The following is a 21,193-nucleotide window of genomic DNA, read 5'->3' as shown; positions in this document are numbered from 1 at the left end:
CCTGTCTTTCGCATCCTCTTCTCTCACATCAACTATCTTCATGTCCTCTTTCACTAATAACTTGAGAGATTATAAACCATTTATTTACTGATTTCAAAGGCATGGCTAAAATATTACCCCCCCCCCCGTCTCAAGGAGCGGATCAATAGATTGAACACATGTTAGCCATAACCTCAGGCCAAAATTTAGCAGTAGGAGATGTGTTGCAATTGTTAGATACTGCACTCACCCCTATGAAAGTTTCAGCTGTCAGAACCGCAGCGGGTCTGAGTGGTGTACCGCAGTCAATGTTAACATCAGACAGCATATCATTGATGGGCTTCTCGGGGAAACCACAAGAGAGACCATTCGGTCCATTTGCCAGAGCCTTGTTTAACGTGCTGAGAGACAAGTTTCCAATACCCAATGGGAACACCTCTACCTCATTCCCATGGGATGGTAAGGAGGAACAACTGCCTGGCCAAATGGTCAGCAGCAACAGGAGTTCATCCCACCAGCAATGAGGTAACTGAGACACTGTTTTGAACAGCTCTCTTGAATGGTTTGCCACCTCCACTGAAGAACAAATTAACTGGTTCCACCATCACCTTGTGCATCATCTAACACATTATCAGAAAACAGAAGCCAACCACAACACAGACATCCAACACATGCAGACACAATTACTTAAATTACAATTAGCTGAGGCTAGGGCCAAGGTAAATGACAAGAAGGTCAAGAAAAACTCTAACCACGCTGGCAGTGTTTTGTGGCAGGGTCGTGGTGGCTGGTCTTGGGCTAAAGGAGGACGAGGAAGAGGTGAAAGCTATGGCGGCAGCAGATTATACTCAGTTAATCAGCCTGGATGTTTCATATGTTGTGATCTTAATCATTGGAGTCGCAGTTGCAAACAGGCCCGACTAAGCCCACAAGAGTACGCTCCACAACCACCTCGAGACAGAGGATTTCCATCTGCTCCAGGACGTGGCACAGGGGGCATTTATCCATGGGCACCAAACAACCAGTGGGCAAGGGGACCGACTGGACACAGCAGTATGGTCAATATTACACTGGGGAAACAGTAACAGGGGAGGATGATGACCCCTACTGGACAGATTAGGGATCCTTGGGCAGGCCCGGAAGCAACAGAACAGCTGAACCAATGCTTCCTATGACTGTGTGTGTTAAGACTGTCAGCGGCCTGATAGACATTAGAGCCACATACTCCACTTTCGATACACCTGTACCGCAGTCAATGTTAACATCTGACAGCATATTATTGATGGGCTTCTCGGGGAAACCACAGGTTCTGCCTTTTACCAAACCGTTGCCCATTGTGTTCGCGGGACATAATTTAAGACCCAGTTGGTACTCAAATTTTTTGCAGTGAAGCTGGACACAATGGACAATGGCTGATGCGACCAGTTCCAACTTCACCCACTGCTGACATCTACTGGGCGCCCGCCGCCTGTAGCCGTGAACTGCAAGTAAAAATGCACCAAGAAAATCTACTCTTTACCAATACCTCCATTTATCATGGAGTGGTCACGGGTCCGGACAGAACCATCATGCGGTCCAGATCTGGACCGCGGTCCGCCATTTGGTTTTCCCTGCTCTATGGAGAGAGAGAAAGAGCGAGAGAGAAGAGGAAAAAAAGGCTCACCAGATTTTTTTCCCTAGTCGCACCGGTGCTCCCAAATATATTCAATATTCACACTGATAAAAATTTGGGTGCATATGCGACCAAAATGGTCACAATTTCAAGCCCTGGTTCCGTGTATGCCATGTGGAAGCCCTGGATTCAGTCCCTGGATTCAGACATGCACCCTACCTGCCTCCTATCGATCCTCTACATTGCACACTGTTTTATGATAGTGACCACGATGGAACATACAAAGATAAGCTCAGCTCACACATAGACGATAGCTGGTAGTTATATTCCGATGAACATTTACATCTCAACTGAAGGCGTTGTGGCAAATTGCAATTAATCGGATCACGCGTCATCAATTAACCAGTGGCGGGGCGTCAGGGCCAGCAAAGCCTTCTCTGCTGGCTTCAAACATACTCAGTAAAACACACTTATTCATAAATATTTTTAAATTTTAAATTTTATAAATTTTGTATTTTTAAATAAAAGTTTTTTTCCATTTCCAAAGTTGGATAAAACTTATTATCAAATCATATTTCAGCTACCTAACGTTGTACAGTTCCATGAAATCTGCCAGACCCTTCAGAATCAAAAGTGATGCTTCTGCCTGCTATAAGTGAATGGACACAGCCTGTTCAGTTTACAGCGCTTCGACCAATCAGCTCTCAGACTACAACCTTTAACACTTCATGCGGGTCCTTTTTAGAAGCCTTCTATGATGCTGACACCTGCTGGTACAAATGAGTCATTGCAGGGCAGTGGTGGACAGCGTTGCTCCTCGGACACACAACTCCAATGGTTTGTGGAGTAAACCTAACTTGCTACCTCAAACCTAACTGCTAGGTTAGGTTTCATTTGTCATTCTGCGACACATCGAACCTGAACCAGGACATTCGCCGCTACCCACGATGGCTGAAGGAGGAGAAGAGGTAGATCTGGTCATGTATGAGAACATCACGACGAGTAGAATCAGGACGCTGTACTTTCTGCAGATGGATTTAAAGCAATAGTTTAAATAAAATGTTGTGAGGTCTTCAACTCCCACCACTCAGAGAGCTCCTCCCAGACTCCACACCAGGCTGGGGACATTGAGTCAAAGTGGACCATATTCTCCACCTCCACTGTTGAAGTGACCGCTCAAAGTTGTAGCCACAAGTTCTCCAGTAACTGTTGCAGCGGCAACCCCCAAACCTGGTGTTGGACACCGGAAGTAAGGGATTCCATCAAGCTGAAGGACTCTTATCGATTGTTGTTGAATCATTGCACTCCTGTGGCAGCTGACAGGTATAGGCAGGCAAGAGCACTGCAGCCCCACTGGTCATGGAGGCAAAAACTTGGGTCTGGGAGGAGTTTGGGGAGGCAGTGGGACACGAGTAGGAGGGTGGATGGATTAGTTAGAGGATCTCCATAATCCCACTACCATGCCTTCCATGGAGGAAGCAGAGGCAGACAACTCAGAGTTGGACTTGTACATCACCCCGAGCTGAAGTCATCGAGGTGGCTGCCAAGCTCCTCAGTGACAATACACTGGGGGTAGATGAGATCTGCCCTGAGTACCAGAAGTCTCTAGACGTGTCTTGGCTGAAGCATCTCTGTCATGCCACATGGCAGTTGGGGACAGTGCTTTTGGATTGACAGACTGGGGTAGTGGTCCTGCTTTTTAAAGAAGGGGGACTGGAGGATGTGCTCCAACTGTAGGGGGATCACACTCCTCAGCCTCCCAGGGATTGTCTATTACAGGGTTACTGGAGAGGAGGATCATACCTATAATCGAACCTTGTATTTCTTTACTGAGAGCTATACAGTCCCTGTATGACAGAAGTCAGAGTTTGGTTTGCATTCCCAGCAGTAAGTCAGACCTGTTACAGGTGCAATGTTGGACTCCGGCAGTGCTGTGCTCCACTGATTCTGTTCATTATGGACAAAATTTCTAGTCGAAGGCAGAATCTGGAGGGAGTTCAGTATGGGGACCAAAGGATTTCATCTCTGCTTAATGCAGATGATGTTGTCATCTTGGCTCATCAAACTTGGACCTTCAGCATGTAGTGTGGTGGTTTGAAGCTGAGTGTGACTCGAGTGAGATGAGGATCAGCATCTCCAAATCTAAGGCCATGGTTCCCGATCGAAAAAAGGTGGTCAGCGCTCTCTGGGTCTTTGCCTCAATTGGAGGAGTTCACATATCTTGGTCTTGTTCACAAGTGAGGGGCAGATGGAGAATGGGATTTACAGTTGGAGCAGCGGCCGTAGTGATGCAGTCGTTGTATAGGTCTGTTGTGGTGAAGAAAGAGCTGAGATGAAGCTCTGTATTTATGGGTCAGTCTATGATCCCACTCTCATGGCCCAAAGTTTAAGGTCATGTCCGAAAGGACAACATCCTGGATGCAAGTAGCTGAAATGAGTTTCCTCTGTAGAGGGGCTGGGCGCACCCTTAGAGATAGGGTGAGGAGCTCAGTCACCAGGGAGGAGCTCGGAGTAGAGCCGCTGGTCCTCCGCCTCGAGCGGAGCCTGCTGTTGCTCCTGTGACCCGGACCCGGATAAGCAGATGAAGATGGATAAATGGATGAAAAGAGTTTTAATTATGTTAGTTAATGTGAAAATATATTACTATTAATGCAGTCATCTGTCTTGTGTTTCCACAGGTGTTTTCTCTCCATCCACCCGGAGAAGGGCACGAGAGAAGACAAAAACATCTCGCCTTCATGTGAACCCCGGAGTCCTCACCTTGATTCAAGAACTTTCAGATCATGAGTGGTTTGATGTCTGACTATGGACAGCCACCAGTAAGACTAGCATATACTCCATTCACACATTTATTTAAGCTGTTGAGCAAAATTTGTATTTAATGAGCAGGAATTTATTATTTTATTTTTTTGTCTATTGGGCATGTTATTACTTTTATTTTGTTTTTCCACTGTTTTTATTTTTGTTTTGGTTTTTAAATAAATTACTAATGATTAATGCTAATGAATGAATTAATAATGATCTGCAGTGAGAGCAGGGAACAGGTGGAGGAGAAGCTAGAGAGGTGGAGGTTTGTCCTGGAAAGGAGAGGAATGAAGGTTAGCCGCAGTAAGACAGAGTACATGTGTGTGAATGAGAGGGACCCAAGTGGAAGAGTGAGGTTACAGGGAGAAACGATCAAGAAGGTGGAGGATTTGAAGTACTTAGGCTCAACAGTCCAGAGCAATGGAGAGTGTGGAAAAGAGGTGAAGAAGCGTGTCCAGGCAGGATGGAACGGGTGGAGGAAAGTGTCAGGTGTGATGTGTGATAGAAGAGTTTCAGCTAAAATGAAAGGAAAGGTGTACAAAACTGTGGTGAGACCAGCGATGTTGTTTGGTCTAGAGACAGTGTCACTGAGGAAAAGACAGGAGACAGAGCTGGAGGTAGCAGAGATGAAGATGCTGAGGTTCTCTCTGGGAGTGACCAGAATGGATAGGATCAGGAATGAGTACATCAGAGGGACAGCACCAGCTGCTAGCTGCTGTTAGCGACCTGAGCAGCTAGCGGTCCAATTAGTCCGGTCGCTTTTGCTTGTGTCTTCTCTGGAGGATTCTGTTGGGTTTTTCTGTCCATTAAAGGGCTTTGAAATGTCTCTTGACGTGATTAAGAGCTATATAAATAAAAGTTGATTGAGTCTGACTCAGGAGGTGGAGCTAAAGGAGAAGAGGAGGAGTATGTAGAGTGGAGGATGAAGACGAGTGTCTGTAGTGGGACGATGAGCTAATGAAGCAACAGCCAGGACTAAGACATCAGGGGTCGGGGGTTAAAAGCTGTTTTTATGCCACTAGAGGGCGCCACCACATTCTAGACCTCACCTTCACTGGAGGGAGGCTAAGGTTAGCTGTTCATGCTAGCTACAAGAAGTATCTCAACAGCTGTCTGTGACATAAGGACATCCGTCTCTCATCCATCCATCCGTTCACCCACTTTGACAAACAGCTTGTGATCCAACAGGCTCTTAACCATTAATGAAACACACACACACACACACACACACACACAGACACACACACGACACTTGGATGAAGGTGATGAAGGGAGGACACATCAGTACAAAATAATGGATATGAGCAGCTTTAATAAAGAAAACTGAAGATCCAGCCTTCAGGAGTAAAACCTTACAGTTTGACAGTAAATGTCAGAGTGATCGTCAGGCTAACAGGAAGTGCTAACAGCTGTCAGTGATAAACGCGTCACACCCACAATGAAACTTGACAATGTTTATTAGCTATATTTGAAGAAAATTAATTTGTTAAATATTATATTGACTTATTTTTGATATTTTAGAATTATACCTCCTACATGAAACGCACCAGAAAGACCAACAATAGATGTCAAGGTAACGTTTAGCATGAGCACAATGGCTTGTGGGACTTTTTTTCTTCATTTATATTTCATAAGTTCATTTATTGATGGCCTGCCAGGACCTCGTCTTCGTCCAGCAGCTTCAGAAGCATCTCCCTCAGCTCGAACGGCACCATCTCCTCCTCATCGTTGTCGAAGGAGTCTGTGCTCTCCTGCTCCTCAAAGATGTTCCACAGCGGAGTCCTGGAGTTCTGCTGGACACACACACACACACACACACACATCAGCCTTCATCCAGTGATGCAGGTTTGCAAAAATCAGACTCCAAATGTCTCCAAACGATGGTTTCCACTGATCAGTGCTTTCACTCAGCCAGCAGAGGGCGCTGCTGTGGAGATGCTGCTGTTCTTGGTAGACCTTCAACAGAACCAGTGGACTGGTGGCCCCTTACCCTGTTCCTGTCATTGGATCCAGGCTGTCGGCGCGGGGGCTGGGCCTCCAACAGTCGTCCACCAGGAAAGGCGTGTTTATAGAAGCAGATGGCGCCAAAGGGACATGTGCCACGCCCCTCATCAAAGTACCGACACGGCTTGTTCCTGAAGGAGACCGAGAAGACTGTCAGGGATTCAGACACATCAGACAACACCGCCCACTCCACAGCCCAGATGTTCTCCTGCAGATCTACTAGTATAGCCCCACCCACTAGTGTAGCCCCACCCCTTACCCGTTTCTAGTCTGGCCCACTTACCGCATGCCGTCCTTGTATTTCTGGATGAGCTTCTGCTTGTCGTCCTCATCTTCCACCCAGAACTCACTCGGGATGACAAAGTTGGATGTTATTCCACACTTGGGGCAGCAACTGGAAATAAGTAGAAAAATGGTTTTACCATCTGAAACAGGGAACGTTCAGGAAGAAGCTCCTCTGAAGGAGATTAAAAACAGTCTCAGTAGATGTTTGGTGAGAAAACGTGAATTAAAAAATGTTTCTGGTTGGTTTACAGACGATTAATCAATGTGATGGAACACTTATCGCTACAACCTCATTCAAAGTACCTCTGAAATATATTTAGGTAACATTTTTGATGCTTTCATGAAGAAGAAAGATGAATAAATATTTGTTATCCAAAGCTGTGAAAGTCGATCCACTGGACGTTAAGAAAGTTCTTGAAGACGTTTCATCTCTCATCCAAGAGACTTGTTCAGTTCTGAAGGTGGCTGGTGTTGTCCAGCTTATTTACCCTGTGGGGTGTGGTCAGTGCTATGCAAATTCAGACGACCGTCGTTGAAACCCGTCTGGCCCCTCAACAATTGTTGGGTGTGTCAAAGGGGGGTCGTTGAAATTCAAGTTTCACCTTTGTATACTAATGACCCTCATTAGTATACAAAGGTGAAACACAAATTTCAACGACCCCCCACCCCACTACCCATCACACACTGACGACTCACTTGGTGATATCGCACATGGCCCTCCTCCACGTCCTGATGCACTTCAGGCAGTAGCAGTGGCTGCAGTTGACCAGGATGCCGAAGCGCCGCTCACTGGGGTTGGCCTTCTCCAACACCACTTCAATGCACATACGACACATCATGTACTCGCTGCGCTGGATGGCGAACGAGAGCTCCATGTCCTTCTCGTGGGCCTCCATGCACGCCTGTGGACAGGTGCAGGAAGTGTGTGTATGTTACCACCATGTCAAAGGAGTGTGTGTGACAGCTCGTGTAGTGTGTGAGCAGGTCGTTACCTTGGTGTGCTCTGAGCGCTGACTGATGTCGGTGGGGTGGAGCACCTGGAGCTCACACATGTTACAAACGTCGCCATGGAGATAGGCACAGTTGATTCCATAGCGGCACTTTCCAATAGCGGCATAGAAGCAAAGCTGCTTCCTCAGCTCCTTGTTCTCAGGATCAGCTGCAGACGACCCACAACATCAAAACATCAAAATACTGTTACCATGGTACCCACACGCCTACAACCTGATCGGACTACAGCTTCCTTCAACTGTTTGTAATCTCAGATGACACAAGTTCACAGTTGTCCACTTGCTTGTCAATGGGTGAACAAAACAACAGTTTTACCAAATACCAAAATGAACAACAGCCCAACCCCCACCTTAGAAAATATCCGCAGCCCTAAGTCTCCTCACAAGAGGACGTAGGTGGGATCTAGTGCTTCTCCCCAACACACCACGCGGATCACTCACCCCGTCCACAGTACGGCTGTCCTGAAACAAAATCGGCCGCGTTGAACCAGTCTTGAACCCATGAGCTGGGTGTTGACCCACTGGGATCCAGTTCTGATGGGTCGAGCAGGGAAGTGGGGGGAGGCATCAGTGTCTGGGGGGTCGGCCGCTCCTTGCTTTTGGGTAGTTTGTAGTGTTCAAACCTGCGGACACGCAAGTTAACATGTTATAACAGGAAGGTTGGGAGATAGAAACCCATTAGTCCCCCACACATATCAACAGAAAGTTGGGTGATAGAAACTCACCATATTCCCCCCACCCCTCACATATAAACAAAGGTAGAGGGATGGAAACCCATTACCCTCCCTACATACAAACAGAACAGGGAAAAAACATCAACCGTTTTACCAAAAGAGCCTAAAAGAGCTACATAGATCTGAAACTGCTGCTCCACAATACTGGTGTCAGGGTCAGTATGAACACAAAGCATTTTGGGATTTTTAATTAATGGTGAGAACATTTTAGAAACCTTTCCCCGCTTCACCTTAAATTCTGTGCCCAGTGCTCCTCGTCTTGGTTCTCATACCATTTAGTTATAAGAAGTCAGGACCAAACATATCCATGAGCACAGGAGACAGTGCTGGGATGAGAAAGATTACTCTAAAAATCTTCCAGCAATAACACAACAATAGAGTCAGTACTAACAGTGTGAAGATGCTACTGCTAACTGCTAACCCATCTGTTCCAAAAGACACTTCAATGAATGAGCAGGATGCTAAGACTCATAGGAAACACACTCTGATCTGTTGAGCCTAAGCAGTCTGGGTTGAACTTCATCCTCCAACATAAAGATGACCATGACTCCAAACTAAAGCACTGAGTCAGAGTAAAGTGTGTGGAGTCCTCCAGGTAAAGGCAGGTCAAGAAGAGCAAAGCAGAATGAGGAGAACTTACTTCAGGCTGGTTGAAGACATGTCTGCAGGTCTCAGTCATCCACGTCAGGACTCCAGTTGTGACTCACTGCGACTGAGTCCAGACAGTTATAGTCCTGCTGGGGCAGAAAGTCGTCCCCACAAACCCCCAACACAATGAGGGTCGTTAGAAGTCCTTCCCACTCAGGTGGGCCGTTGTCCCACCCACCACTTTTTCACCAGAGGAGCTAACATCCTGGACAATGTTGACACGACACATAAATATGCCTATAAAGCCCCTGCTCTCCCCCACCTTGGGGCGTCAGACCACACCACTGTTATGCTAACGCCGGCATACAGACCGCTCGTCAGAGTCGTCAGACCTGTGAGAAGGCAGATACGGGTGTGGCCTGATGGGTCGTCAGAGGCACTCCAAAACTGCTTCTCCACCACAGACTGGAGCGTATCCAAAGATGCAGCCACCCACAACAACACCACAGACCTCCAGGAGTACACGGAGACCGTCACTGCATACATGAGGAAATGCATGGATGATGTCACGGTCACCAGAACCTTCTCAGAGCTGGGGACGAGGTGGGCCTGAGGACAGCGAGAGCCAACCTGTCACGAGGCATACGAGTGTCCAAGAGACAGTACTCCAGGAGGATCGCCACCCACTTCAGCGACAGCAGAGACACCAGGAACATGTGGCGGGAGCTTCAGTTCATTATGGACTACAAGCCAACTTTCTCAGTTCTGCGACAGCTCCACCACTCTGCTGAATCAGCTGAATGTCTTCTTTGCGTACTTTGTGGCAAACAACAACATCCCGGCACTGAAGACTCCACCCCTTCCTGGCGACCAGGCGTTCTGGAGAGGAGGGTTCCCGACGAACCCTCCTCTCCAGAACCTCTGTATAGACCTTGCCAGGGAGGCTGAGGAGTGTGATCCCCCTATAGTTAGAACACCCCCTCCGGTCCCCCTTCTTAAAAAGGGGGACCACCACCCCATCCAGACAGTGCCTCTTCCAATCCAGAGGCACTGTCCCCGATGTCCCCGATGTTGCAGAGGCGTGTCAACCAGGACAGCCCCACAACATCCAGAGACTTTAGGAACTCCGGGTGGATCTCATCCACTCCCGGGGCCCTGCCACCGAGGAGCTTTTTAACTACCTCCGTGACCTCAGCCCCAGAGATAGGAGAGCCCGCCTTAGAGAACCCAGACTCTGCTTCCTCATGGGAAGGCGTGTCGGTGGAATTGAGGAGGTCTTCGAAGTATTCTCCCCACCGAGTCACAATGTCCCAAGTTGAGGTCAGCAGCACCCCATCCCCACTATACACAGTGTTGATGCTGCACAGCTTCCGCCTCCTGAGACGTCTGATGGTGGACCAGAATTTCCTCGAAGCTGTCTGGAAGTCGTCCTCCAAGGCCTCACCAAACTCCTCCCATGCGAGTTTCTGCCTTAGCAACCACCAAAGCTGCATTCCGCTTGGCTAGCCAGTACCCATCAGCTGCCTCAGGAGTCCCACAGGCCAAAAAGGCCTGATAGGACTCCTTCTTCAGCTTGACGGCATCCCTTACCGCCGATGTCCACCAACGGGTTCTGGGGTTGTCGTCACGACAGGCACCGACCACCTTACGGCCACAGCTGCGGTCGGCCGCCTCGACAATGGAGGTGTGGAACATGGTCCACTCAGACTCAATGTCCCCCGCCTCACCTGGGACGTGGGTGAAGTTCTGCCGGAGGTGGGAGTTGAAACTCCTTCTGACGGGATTCTGCCAGGCATTCCCAGCAGACCCTCACAATATGTTTGGGTCTGCCAGGTTGGGTCCCCCACCATCGGAGCCAACACACGACCAGGTATTGATCAGTTGACAGCTCCGCCCCTCTCTTCACCCAAGTGTTCAAGACATGCAGCCGCAAGTCCGATGACACGACCACAAAGTCAATCAACGAACTGCAGTCTAGGGTGTCCTGGTGCCAAGTGTACATATGGACACCCTTATGTCTGAAAATGGTGTTTGTTACGGACAGTCCGTGACAAGCACAGAAGTCCAATAACAGAACACCACTCGGGTTCTGATCCGGGGGGCCGTTCCTCCCAATCACGCCCTTCCAGGTCTCACTGTCATTGCCCACGTGAGCATTGAAGTCCCCCAGCAGAACGATGGAGTCCCCAGTGGGAGAGCTCTCCAGCACCCCTTCCAGGGACTCCAAAAAGGGTGGGTACTTGGAACTGCTGTTTGGTGCATAAGCACAAACAACATTCAAGATCCATCCCCCCACCCGAAGGCGGAGGGAGGCTACCCTCTAGTCCACCGGGGTGAATCCCAATATACAGGCGCCAAGCCGGAGGGCCATAACTATACCCACACCTGCTCGGCGTCTCTCACCATGGGCAACTCCAGAGTGGAAAAGAGTCCAACCCCTCTCGAGAGAACTGGTACCAGAGCCCAAGCTGTGTGTGGAGGTGAGCCCGACTATATCTAGTTGGAACTTCTCGATCTCACACACCAGCTCAGGCTCCTTCCCTGCCAGAGAGGTGACATTCCACGTCCCAAGAGCCAGCTTCTGTAGCCGGGGGTCGGATCGCCAAGGTCCCCGCCTTCAGCCACCGCCCAGCTCGCAGTGCACCCAACTCCTATGGCCCCTCCCACAGATGGAGAGCCCATGGGAAGCTGTAGGTTTATATTTCTTTAAATCTAATTATGATGAAATCAGGGCCTCACGAGCCATGAACCTCACCGCACATCATTGCACCCTTCAGCTGTCCCCTTCTACAACGCTGCTGTCCCCACTATCACTATATAGCAGTTGACGCGTACCACCGTGTTGAAGGATAAGTTCAGTTTGTGTCACAGCTACTTCATATTCTTCAGGATCTCATGTCTTTCATACGTTGTGTGTGACGTTGTAGCTTTGTTGTAGTTTTGATGTTCTCATGTTGTTCTCAGGTGAACATGGTGAACCTCCAGCAGCCCTTCCTGCCTCACAACCCAGAGCCTCTCAGTCATAGTTAGATCCTTATGTTCTTCTCCCTCACCTCAGCTGCAGGCCTGCAGCCTGCACCTGTTTCTGACTGGTTTATATCATCTTGTACGTCCACAGGTCCACCCTCCAGAGACCCACTTTGGTCAGGTCCATGTCGACACCCTGCTGATCACCACTGACGTCAGTAAACGCTCACTGCTGAGGGCGGCACTGACCACTGGCACTGGTCAGTGGACATTCTGATCTTAGCGCTCTTAGTCTTTGGTTTCTATGACTTGTGTTTACTCTTACCTGCTTTGAAGATTATAAAAATGTACTGTAAATGATCTTCAACCTTTCCCTCAAGTAAACCTGTGCTGCCTGTCTCCTCAATCAGCATATGTCAACGACATAAACGTCACCCAAAAAGTCCCTCACAGGTCACCCATTAAGCGCGTTCGTAAAGGAGGAAGCAGAAAAGGAAAGCACTTCCTGTTCTGTCCCTGCTGCTGCTGCCTTAACAGTCAAACAGAAAGTAGAGCCTCAGACTGTCTAGGGAAAAGACATTTTATCTGATGATGTGCACTCAGATCAGAAAATGTAATGCTGCCGCTGCTTCGTCCTCATCCTCACTTGAACTTTGCTTTGGTAGAGGAGGTGTGTTTTCATCACGCAGAGGAGGAATCCTCTTTTTCACTCAAATTCAAATTGAACTGAACTGTTTATTCAAAAGAGAACACGTTTCATTCCCTTTGGATGAAACATGTAAATTATTTATTTTGAAAAGGTATTTTTGGTATTGCTGGTGTAACAGTGAGTGTAACGGCTGGTTTGCTCCCCATTACCATCTGTAAATAGCTGAACTGATTATTAATGATTGCTAGTTGCAGGTTTTTGGTTTGTTTCTCACTGCACTATATGAACAGTGGTTGATTCTTGTCTCTGCTGGGTTTTATTATCATTTAGGGTTGAAAACTGAAAAAAAAGTTACATTTATATTCCATTAGATTCACCCTAGAAGAGACATGGACAAATTTGACCCGCCAAATTGACCATTTACTGTTACATTTACTGACGTTCTGCAAACACTGTGTCCGTTCACTAGATGGCGCTCTCCAAAGACAGTGACTGTAGTAGACTATGGCGTCTTCTTGACTTTTTGCTTTGCTCTCTAAGCTCTTCTATAAAAATGAGTGGACCAACAAAAAGAAAAGTAGAGAGTGAGTTATTAGTGTTGACTAACAGACCAAGACAAGTTTTTAGCTGGCATTCAAATTGAGAGCAAAGACAAGTTTGGATAAAACTATTTATTGTGACTATACTGTGTGGAACAGATTGAATTTAACAAAAAGGCACCCTTTAAGCTCTATTCACTAGCCCTGGTTGAAAGTCCTCTTTTTCTTTCGGCTTTTCCCTTCAGGGGTCGCCACAGCGAATCAGTGTCCTCCATCTAACCCTGTCTTCTGCATCCTCTTCTCTCACACCAACTACCTTCATGTCCTCTTTCACTACATCCATAAACCTCCTCTTTGGTCTTCCTCTAGGCCTCCTGCCTGGCAGTTCAAAACTCAGAATCCTTCTACCAATATATTCACTATTTCTCCTCTGGACATGTCCAAACCATCTCAGTCTGGCCTCTCTGACTTTAGCTGAAACTCTTCTATCACACATCACATCTGACACTTTTCTCCACCCGTTCCATCCTGCCTTTACACGCTTCTTCACCTCTTTTCCAAACTCTCCATTGCTGTGGACCAGGGGCCACCAACCTTTTCGAGGACGAGGGCTGCTTCATGGCCACCGAGTAGTATAAAGGGCTACACAAGACCTGTTTGCTAAAAACCTCCTAAATAACAAAACTGCATGGATAACTAACGTTATAATACTGATATTAAGATAACAGTAGTGGTAACACTATGTAAAGTGATTGTTCACATATCACTAATTATTTTCCACAATTATTAGTACTTTACATATCAATAACAGTCAGAAAAACATGTTTAAACATTAAACACTTTGTTTATTTGCTCAAACATTTGTAAGTCAGGGGGACACCTGCTGTATTTTTAATGCAAATAATCACTTCTATCATTTTTAAGACAAGAAAACACTTTTTTGTTTGAACAAGAACAAATTATTTCAGAACATTTAACATTTTGTGCAATATTTTTGATCAATATTGCTGTAGTATAATGAGAAAAGACTGTCTGTGATTGGTCAGCTCATTTACTATGACGGCAGGAGGCCTGGCACTGCATGCTGCCCACCAGTGTGTTATAATGTGGTGAATAATTCTCAGTGAGTCCTGTAAACGTGGATCAGTCAGGCGTGTTCTGTGTTTGTACTTGATAAAGTTCATGTTGGAAAAGGCTGATTCACAGAGATAGGTTGAACCAAAAAAGCAGGCAATTTTCATAGCTGCTGTGTATATTCCACCATACTTCTCCTTGTCCACAAGGCACCAAAGGTTTAGTGCAGACTGATGAGCTTTGAGATGGAGGTCATTCGTAGCGTTAGGATTTCTATCTCTACCTCACCAGCGTTCAAACTGAACAAAGCACTGAGCTGCTCAGCAGTGGATGTCACGTCTACGTGTATGAAAGGATTTGTAATAAATGACACACATGGTTCAAGCTGCTCAAAATCAGAAAACCTCTCTTCAAATTCCTGTCCTAGTCTGTTTATGACTTGGGAGTACTTTTTTACCGCTTCATCCAAAGCTTCAGATGCAGCAACATTGTCATTTAACACTGAATGGGAAAATACAGCACTTTTTTCTGGAAAAAAAATGATCACCTTGGAATTAAATGTGTTTATTGCATTGATCATGTGAGCAACAGTTTTATCTTTACCTTTCTGTTCAGATGGTTCAGTTTCCCCCTCGGAGTGCATGAACTCTTTGATTTCACCCAGATGTGACAGAAAACAATGAAGAATCCGTCCCCTGTTAAGCGATCTTATTTCTATGTGTAATAGCTGGTCACCATATTCAGCTTAAAGCTCATCCAGTAACATCACATTCTGTGTTTAGCTTTGGAGAAGATGCTGTTTATGATCTTCACAACAGGAGTCATGTGATCGAAGCCAATCACTTTCGCACAAATCGCTTGCTGATGAATGATGCAGTGGTTGTGCAGAGATTTTGGAGAGTCTGGATCATTTTGGCATTGTGTAATAAAGCTGGTGTGCCGGCCCGTCATTCATTGTGAAAGTGGTAAGATTTCTTTTTTCTGCCACGTTTTGGGGCCAGAAATTGCATTCAGCGTCCATCTGCGCTGTGCCTGCTAGCTTACTATCCACTAGCACTGGTTTTGTCACGTGCACCATACTGACCTTTGAACTAGAGTAGGTCAGAGATGACTTAAACTTATCTAAAATTCATGTATAATTAACATTTTTAAGATACTGACATTTTCAAATCTATAGAAATGCAAGTGTGATGTACTACTCACTACGACTAAATTAAATTTTAGTAGTGAGTAGTGGCGTAAGTTGTTCTATTTTTAGAACAGCCTGCGGGCAACTTATGTGGTCCTTGGGGGCAACCTGGTGCCTGCGGGTTGGTGACCCCTGCTCTCGACTGTTGACCCTGCAATCCTCCTCCTTCTTGATCTCTTCTCCCTGTAACCTCCTTCTTCCACTTGGGTCCCTCTCATTCACACACAAGTACTCTGTCTTACTGCGGCTTGTTGGAAATTAAAGTTCCAGCTGGAGCCACACTGACCACACAGGAAGCAAAGGTTGCGTTTCAGTCCTTTATTGGTGACACTCTGGATGAGTGCCAGTGACGTATGCTAGTGGTTCTGTGAAGCAGGCAAATGATAACCATACTATGCCCAAAAACAATAGGTTCAAACATGAAATTAGTAAAATGTATAATTAAATTATAAACATGAAATGAGTTAAATGCATGATTAAATTAACATTAAAGTAAAAAAAAAAGTCAAACTTTCTTTATTTGTCATTATACACACACAGGGATGGTACAACGAAATTTCAAGGACAGATGGATGGTTGGTCCTGAGCCACTGCACCCCGGGCGCGCCGCAACTACGGTCCAACATGACCTAATATTCCCTGATAATGGGGGGAAACCGGAGAACCCGGAGAAAACCCATTCAGGCACAGAGCGAACATGCAAACTCTTCACAGAAAGGCCATGGTGGAAATGATGGGGTTTGAACCCCTAACCTTCTTGCTGTGAGGCAGCAGTGAAAAACCCCTACGCCACCATGCCGCCTTCAACTTACATGCACAGTAAATTGTATTCAGTAAAGATAACTTCACTTAGAATGAAATATCAAAAGACACACAGCATATATCACCAGATTCAGCAGCATGTGTTAAGTGACAAAGATGAAGTTCTGCCCTTTCTTTCCTGTATTCATAGGGGAGGCAATGACAGACAGGAAGAGCTTCCACCACCTTGTGGAGTGGAGGGGGAATGCAGTCTTTGGTTTTTTAGGTTATTTCGAACACCTCTCCTTTCCAGGACAAACCTCCACCTCTCTAGCTTCTCCTCCACCTGTTCCCTGCTCTCACTGCAGATCACAATGTCATCTGCAAACATCATAGTCCATGGAGATTCCTGTCTTACCTCGTCTGTCAGCCTGTCCATCACCATAGCAACAAGAAGGGGCTCAGAGCTGATCCCTGATGCAGTCCCACCTCCACCTTGAACTCCTCTGTCACACCTACAGCACACCTCACCACTGTCTTACAGTCCTCATACATGTCCTGCACCGCTCTAACAGACGTCTCTGCCACTCCAGACTGCCTCATACAATACCACAGTTCCTGTCTGAGTGTACAATTTCCTCCAGGATTAATAAAATATCTATCAGCTTTCTCCAGATCTACAAAAACACAATGCAGCTCCCTCTTTGCCTTCTCTGTACTTCTCTGTCAACATACTCAAGGCAAATACTACATCTGTAGTACTCTTAGCCTTGATTGAAAGTAATGACATAAAAGACACTGCTGGTTTTTATCCAAGGGATTAATAACAGTTTGGAGATATGGAGGAGTTTTTGACCATGGAGTACCTGAAAGGAGAAATGCAGGGAGACGACTGGTAGAAGCAGATGACTGCTGTCATCCAGACAATGAAGCTGGATGACAGCAGGGAACTTATTACTATGTAGTGAATTTATCACCATGGACTTAAATTCAGGATCAACTTAGGGAAGAACCTTTTGGGGATATTATTTTCCTTCACTACATCACCTGTAAACTGTGTGGAATCTAGATTGCAGTTTACTAATCCAGTTGTAAGTCCTGTTCACATTAACCAAGCTACGGGACAAGAGCATAGACAATTTAAGCTGTTCCTGGTAGAAACAGATGCAGATCACCAGGACTTTCTTTGCTGCTCCTTGTCTGCTGGTGAAGTTTGGGAAAAATGTTAGAACGAGTGTGGAGCTCCAAGAGGAGATCTGAGATCTGCCCTTTTGCATCTATTGAGGAAATCCCAGGAATCTCCTGAGCTAAGCAACAAGAACCTTCTTTGTGACTTTGCTGTGTGTGTGTGTGTGTGTGTGTGTGTGTGTGTGTGTGTGTGTGTGTGCAGATGCCTCTAGTACAGATGACTTTGCTTCACCCAATCTAATCTAGACTGTAGTGATGGAGTTCTGTCTCCTCAGAGTCCAGATTGGTGAACATGGCACTTATGAAACCATCTTTCTCATAACGATGGCCCACTCCTCCCAAGAAGGTCCATTCCAACTCATCATCTTTCTTAACACCATCTAATCACACATCTGTGCCCTTGTCCTTTGCTTCTCCCTCCCCTACTTGCCAAATCTGTCTTCTCAAACACTAGCAAAAACACTCTTGGGTTCTTTTATCTAGGTTGAGAAGTGTATCTTCACTGATGAGACAATTTACGGCTCAAGAAGAATTTACTGAAGTTTAGCAGTTAGAGTTGGTGAGGATACAACGCTGGACTCTTCAACAGATGCAGCAATAGAACTCAGCCCCAGATGTTCATTGGCCGTGATGTCTTTAGTGTTTGGCTCAACTCTCCGTAAGGGTCAGCCTGACTCAGACTAATGTGTCACGGTTCAGTTTGGCTGTGCTGGTGTGTGGCAGGGAGAGAGGCCAAACTCGTGGGTGGAGCCACGGCTCCACACCTGTTGGTCCTCTCCACACCTGAGGCGCTTCCCCACACCAGTTACTGGCATTCACACCTGAACTTTATTGGTGAAACCTTCATCAGGCTTTTTAAGCCAGGTGGGATGAGAGCTAGTTACTTGTTCTCTCTACTTTGGTTCCTGGAAGTCTGTTCTGTTTCTTGCCTGTCTGGAGAATTCTTAGAGTTTTGAATAAATCATGGAAGAAAGATTTGCCTTTGGTGTCCTGCATTTGGGTCCAAAATGCAGGTGAGCTCATTCTTTAAGGACAGTCTAAACCAAACACTATAAAGATCACAATAAATGGACATTCAAGGCTTTTCTTCAGACGTTTGTTGCTGCTTTTGTTGGAGAGCCCAGCGCTGTATCCTCACCAACTTGTAAACTTCTTCAGTAAACCTTGTTTGGAATACACTGAAGATACTGACTGAAGATCTACCTGGTCCAGACCTGGAATTCTTTTACCAGCTAAATAAAGTCCTGAAAATGAAAGTTCCTGTAAACGATGCATATACCTGCACCTTTGTAAACATTTTATTTTTATTCCATTTTAAACTTAAAATTCATAATCTAAAGTTGTTTGAATCAATCCACTGGAGTTGAAAGAAAGTTCCTTGAAGATGTTTCACCTTTCATTAAGAGTCTTCTTTAGTTCTGGTAGTGGTTGGCCTTGTCTCAGCTTCAAACCTTTGAGGTGTGAATAATAATATAATAACAACAACAACAACAATAATAATAATAATAATAACAATAATCATCATCATCATCATCATAAGAAGATTGATTTTTGATTTTTAAAACCATGTTTATTCAAAAAGGTCGAAATACAAGATACTCACGTTGACACAAAATCCAAGAGATTCAATCAAACAGGAACTCACATTTGAAAAACAAGTAATATAATATGTAGAAACATCAGCAAAATATACTTGAATTAAACCAACCACTGACTGAACACATGTTCCTCACTCAACACGGAACATGAGACACTCTAAATCATTCATAGCTCTGAAATAGTTCAAATCGATTTTGATTCTTGCTGGACACATTCTTCTTGAAATTGCTGCTGCACTGCAATCAGACGGACCTTCAACCTTCTCCTTCCTGCTTAGATAAATCGCCATCTTTGCTTGGCCCAGAAGGAAATTTAGAATCTGATGATCCTTTTTTTGATTCTTCCTGCGTTTCAAATCAATAATGTATACCTGTTTGTCAAAAGCAAGACTGAATGAAAGAAAGATTCTCTCTAAAAACAGGAATAAATTGTCGAGTCGAAGAACAAGCATTACTTTAACAATCCTTCAATAATCTTGGGCCTTCCATCTATGGAAAGATGGCTTCTTTCACTCCTCTCTCAAACCATGTGTCCTTATTGTCCAAAATTCAAACACTGGTGTCCTGAAATGAGGTGATGGAAGACTGCTGATGAGTGATGAACAGCAGTTATTACCATGTAACAAATAGGCCTATTTAACAAACTGTAACAGTTATTAAATGCTAACAAACATGCTATTCCGCCACAAAGAATCAAAATAACATAGGCCCAAGTTCAACATCATGTTTTCTCTTTTGAGTACGAATCTCATTGTGTTCTTTACCCCCTTCTCCCGATGAAGTGTCCGGGTGAGTTTTCTGTGTTCTGTGCTCCTCATTTTCAGTTTCCCCTGTCTCGTCATCATCACTCTCTTTTTCCTGCTCGATTTCTTCAGCCTGGTAGACTGCACAGCTCTCAGTTGGGCCAAAGTATCCTGTCCTCTTTCATTCCTCCCAGATTTAATACCGGACAGACTGCCCGTTTTCAACCAGTTATGCATTTCGGCGTATTATTGTTGTTGCTATCACAACAAGCTAGCACGTAGCTAGGAGAAAGCCAAGTGCATTTTGGGTTGTTTTTTTTTATTTAAAATTTTCCCAAAACGTTTTTTAATTGAAAATTACAAATGATTTACGTGAATGAATTTAAATATTTAAACTGTTAATCATCCATTAAAAAGTGTTTAAATTATTTATTTAATTATTTCAAGGTGCTCAGCTGCCATTACACTCGCGCACCCCCTAGCGGCAGCTCGCGCACCACCTGTGGTGCACGCACCACACTTTGGGAATCCCTGTGCTAATACATTGTGAGCCGAATTCACAATTCCTTATTTGTGTGCATGAACTTGGTAGTTAAAGTTCATTCTGTTCATTCATTCAACTGTTCATTTCCTGATGAAGACGTTCTCCTATGGTAGCTATGGTTAACTGCTGATGAGAACAAATTAACATTACATTACATGGTGCAGTGGGTAGCGCTGTCGCTGCACAGTAAGGTGGTTCAGGGTTTGAGTCCTGCTCTGTGTGGAGTTTGCATGTTCTCCCCGTGGGTGGGTTCTCTCCAGGTTCTCCGGCTTCCTCCCACCTCCAAAAACACACACTTCAGGTTAATTGGCCATTACAAATTGCCCGTAGTGTGTGAGTGTGAGCGTGTATGGTTGTCTGTCTTTGTGTGGTCCTGCGGCACACTGGTGTCATGCCCGGAGTTGCCCTGCCTCACACCCTAAGACAGCCGGGATAGTCTCCAGCTCCCCGCTACGGCAGATAAAGCGGTTCGGAAGATGAATGATACAAAGATAGAATAGAATATACAAAAGAGAAAGTCCCTAAAGAGTAAATGGCAACAATTCATTATGTAGTTGTTGTGTTGAGAAAGATTTGTAAAAGAAAATAATGGCTACAGATAGATAGATAGATAGATAGATAGATAGATAGATAGATAGATAGATAGATAGATAGATAGATAGATAGATAGATAGATAGATAGATAGATAGATAGATAGATAGATAGATAGATAGATAGATAGATAGAGAGATAAAGAGAGAGAGAGAGAGAGAGAGAGAGAGAGAGAGAGAGAGAGAGAGAGAGAGAGAGAGAGAGAGAGAGAGAGAGCCACTGTTTGTTTTCCTCTTCAGTTCTTTAAATTCTTCTCATGAAATGAAATTTTACAGAGATAATCTGAACTTCTATCTCCTGTTCATGTTGTTCTTCTGTTATTATTACGGAAGCGTAGAGCTGCCAGACCAAG

General features: G+C 45.5%; 1 protein-coding gene across 1 annotated transcript; it reads right to left on the bottom strand.

Moving 5' to 3' along the window:
* Positions 1-864: 864 nt before the first annotated feature.
* Positions 865-12,171, bottom strand: LOC137589689 (probable E3 ubiquitin-protein ligase makorin-1). Its single transcript, XM_068307550.1, has 10 exons — positions 12,157-12,171; positions 9,588-9,626; positions 9,340-9,482; positions 8,137-8,318; positions 7,678-7,844; positions 7,382-7,587; positions 6,684-6,794; positions 6,387-6,531; positions 6,058-6,189; positions 865-1,020 (listed from the first exon to the last, which is right to left on the bottom strand). Exons 1-10 carry the CDS (start codon positions 12,169-12,171, stop codon positions 865-867), a joined length of 1,296 nt encoding a protein of 431 aa, XP_068163651.1.
* Positions 12,172-21,193: the final 9,022 nt, after the last annotated feature.

The sequence above is a fragment of the Antennarius striatus genome, chromosome 22 (assembly GCF_040054535.1).
Source record: "Antennarius striatus isolate MH-2024 chromosome 22, ASM4005453v1, whole genome shotgun sequence".
NCBI classification, from domain to species: Eukaryota; Metazoa; Chordata; class Actinopteri; order Lophiiformes; family Antennariidae; genus Antennarius; species Antennarius striatus.
This window is presented reverse-complemented; position numbering and strand designations above follow the sequence as displayed.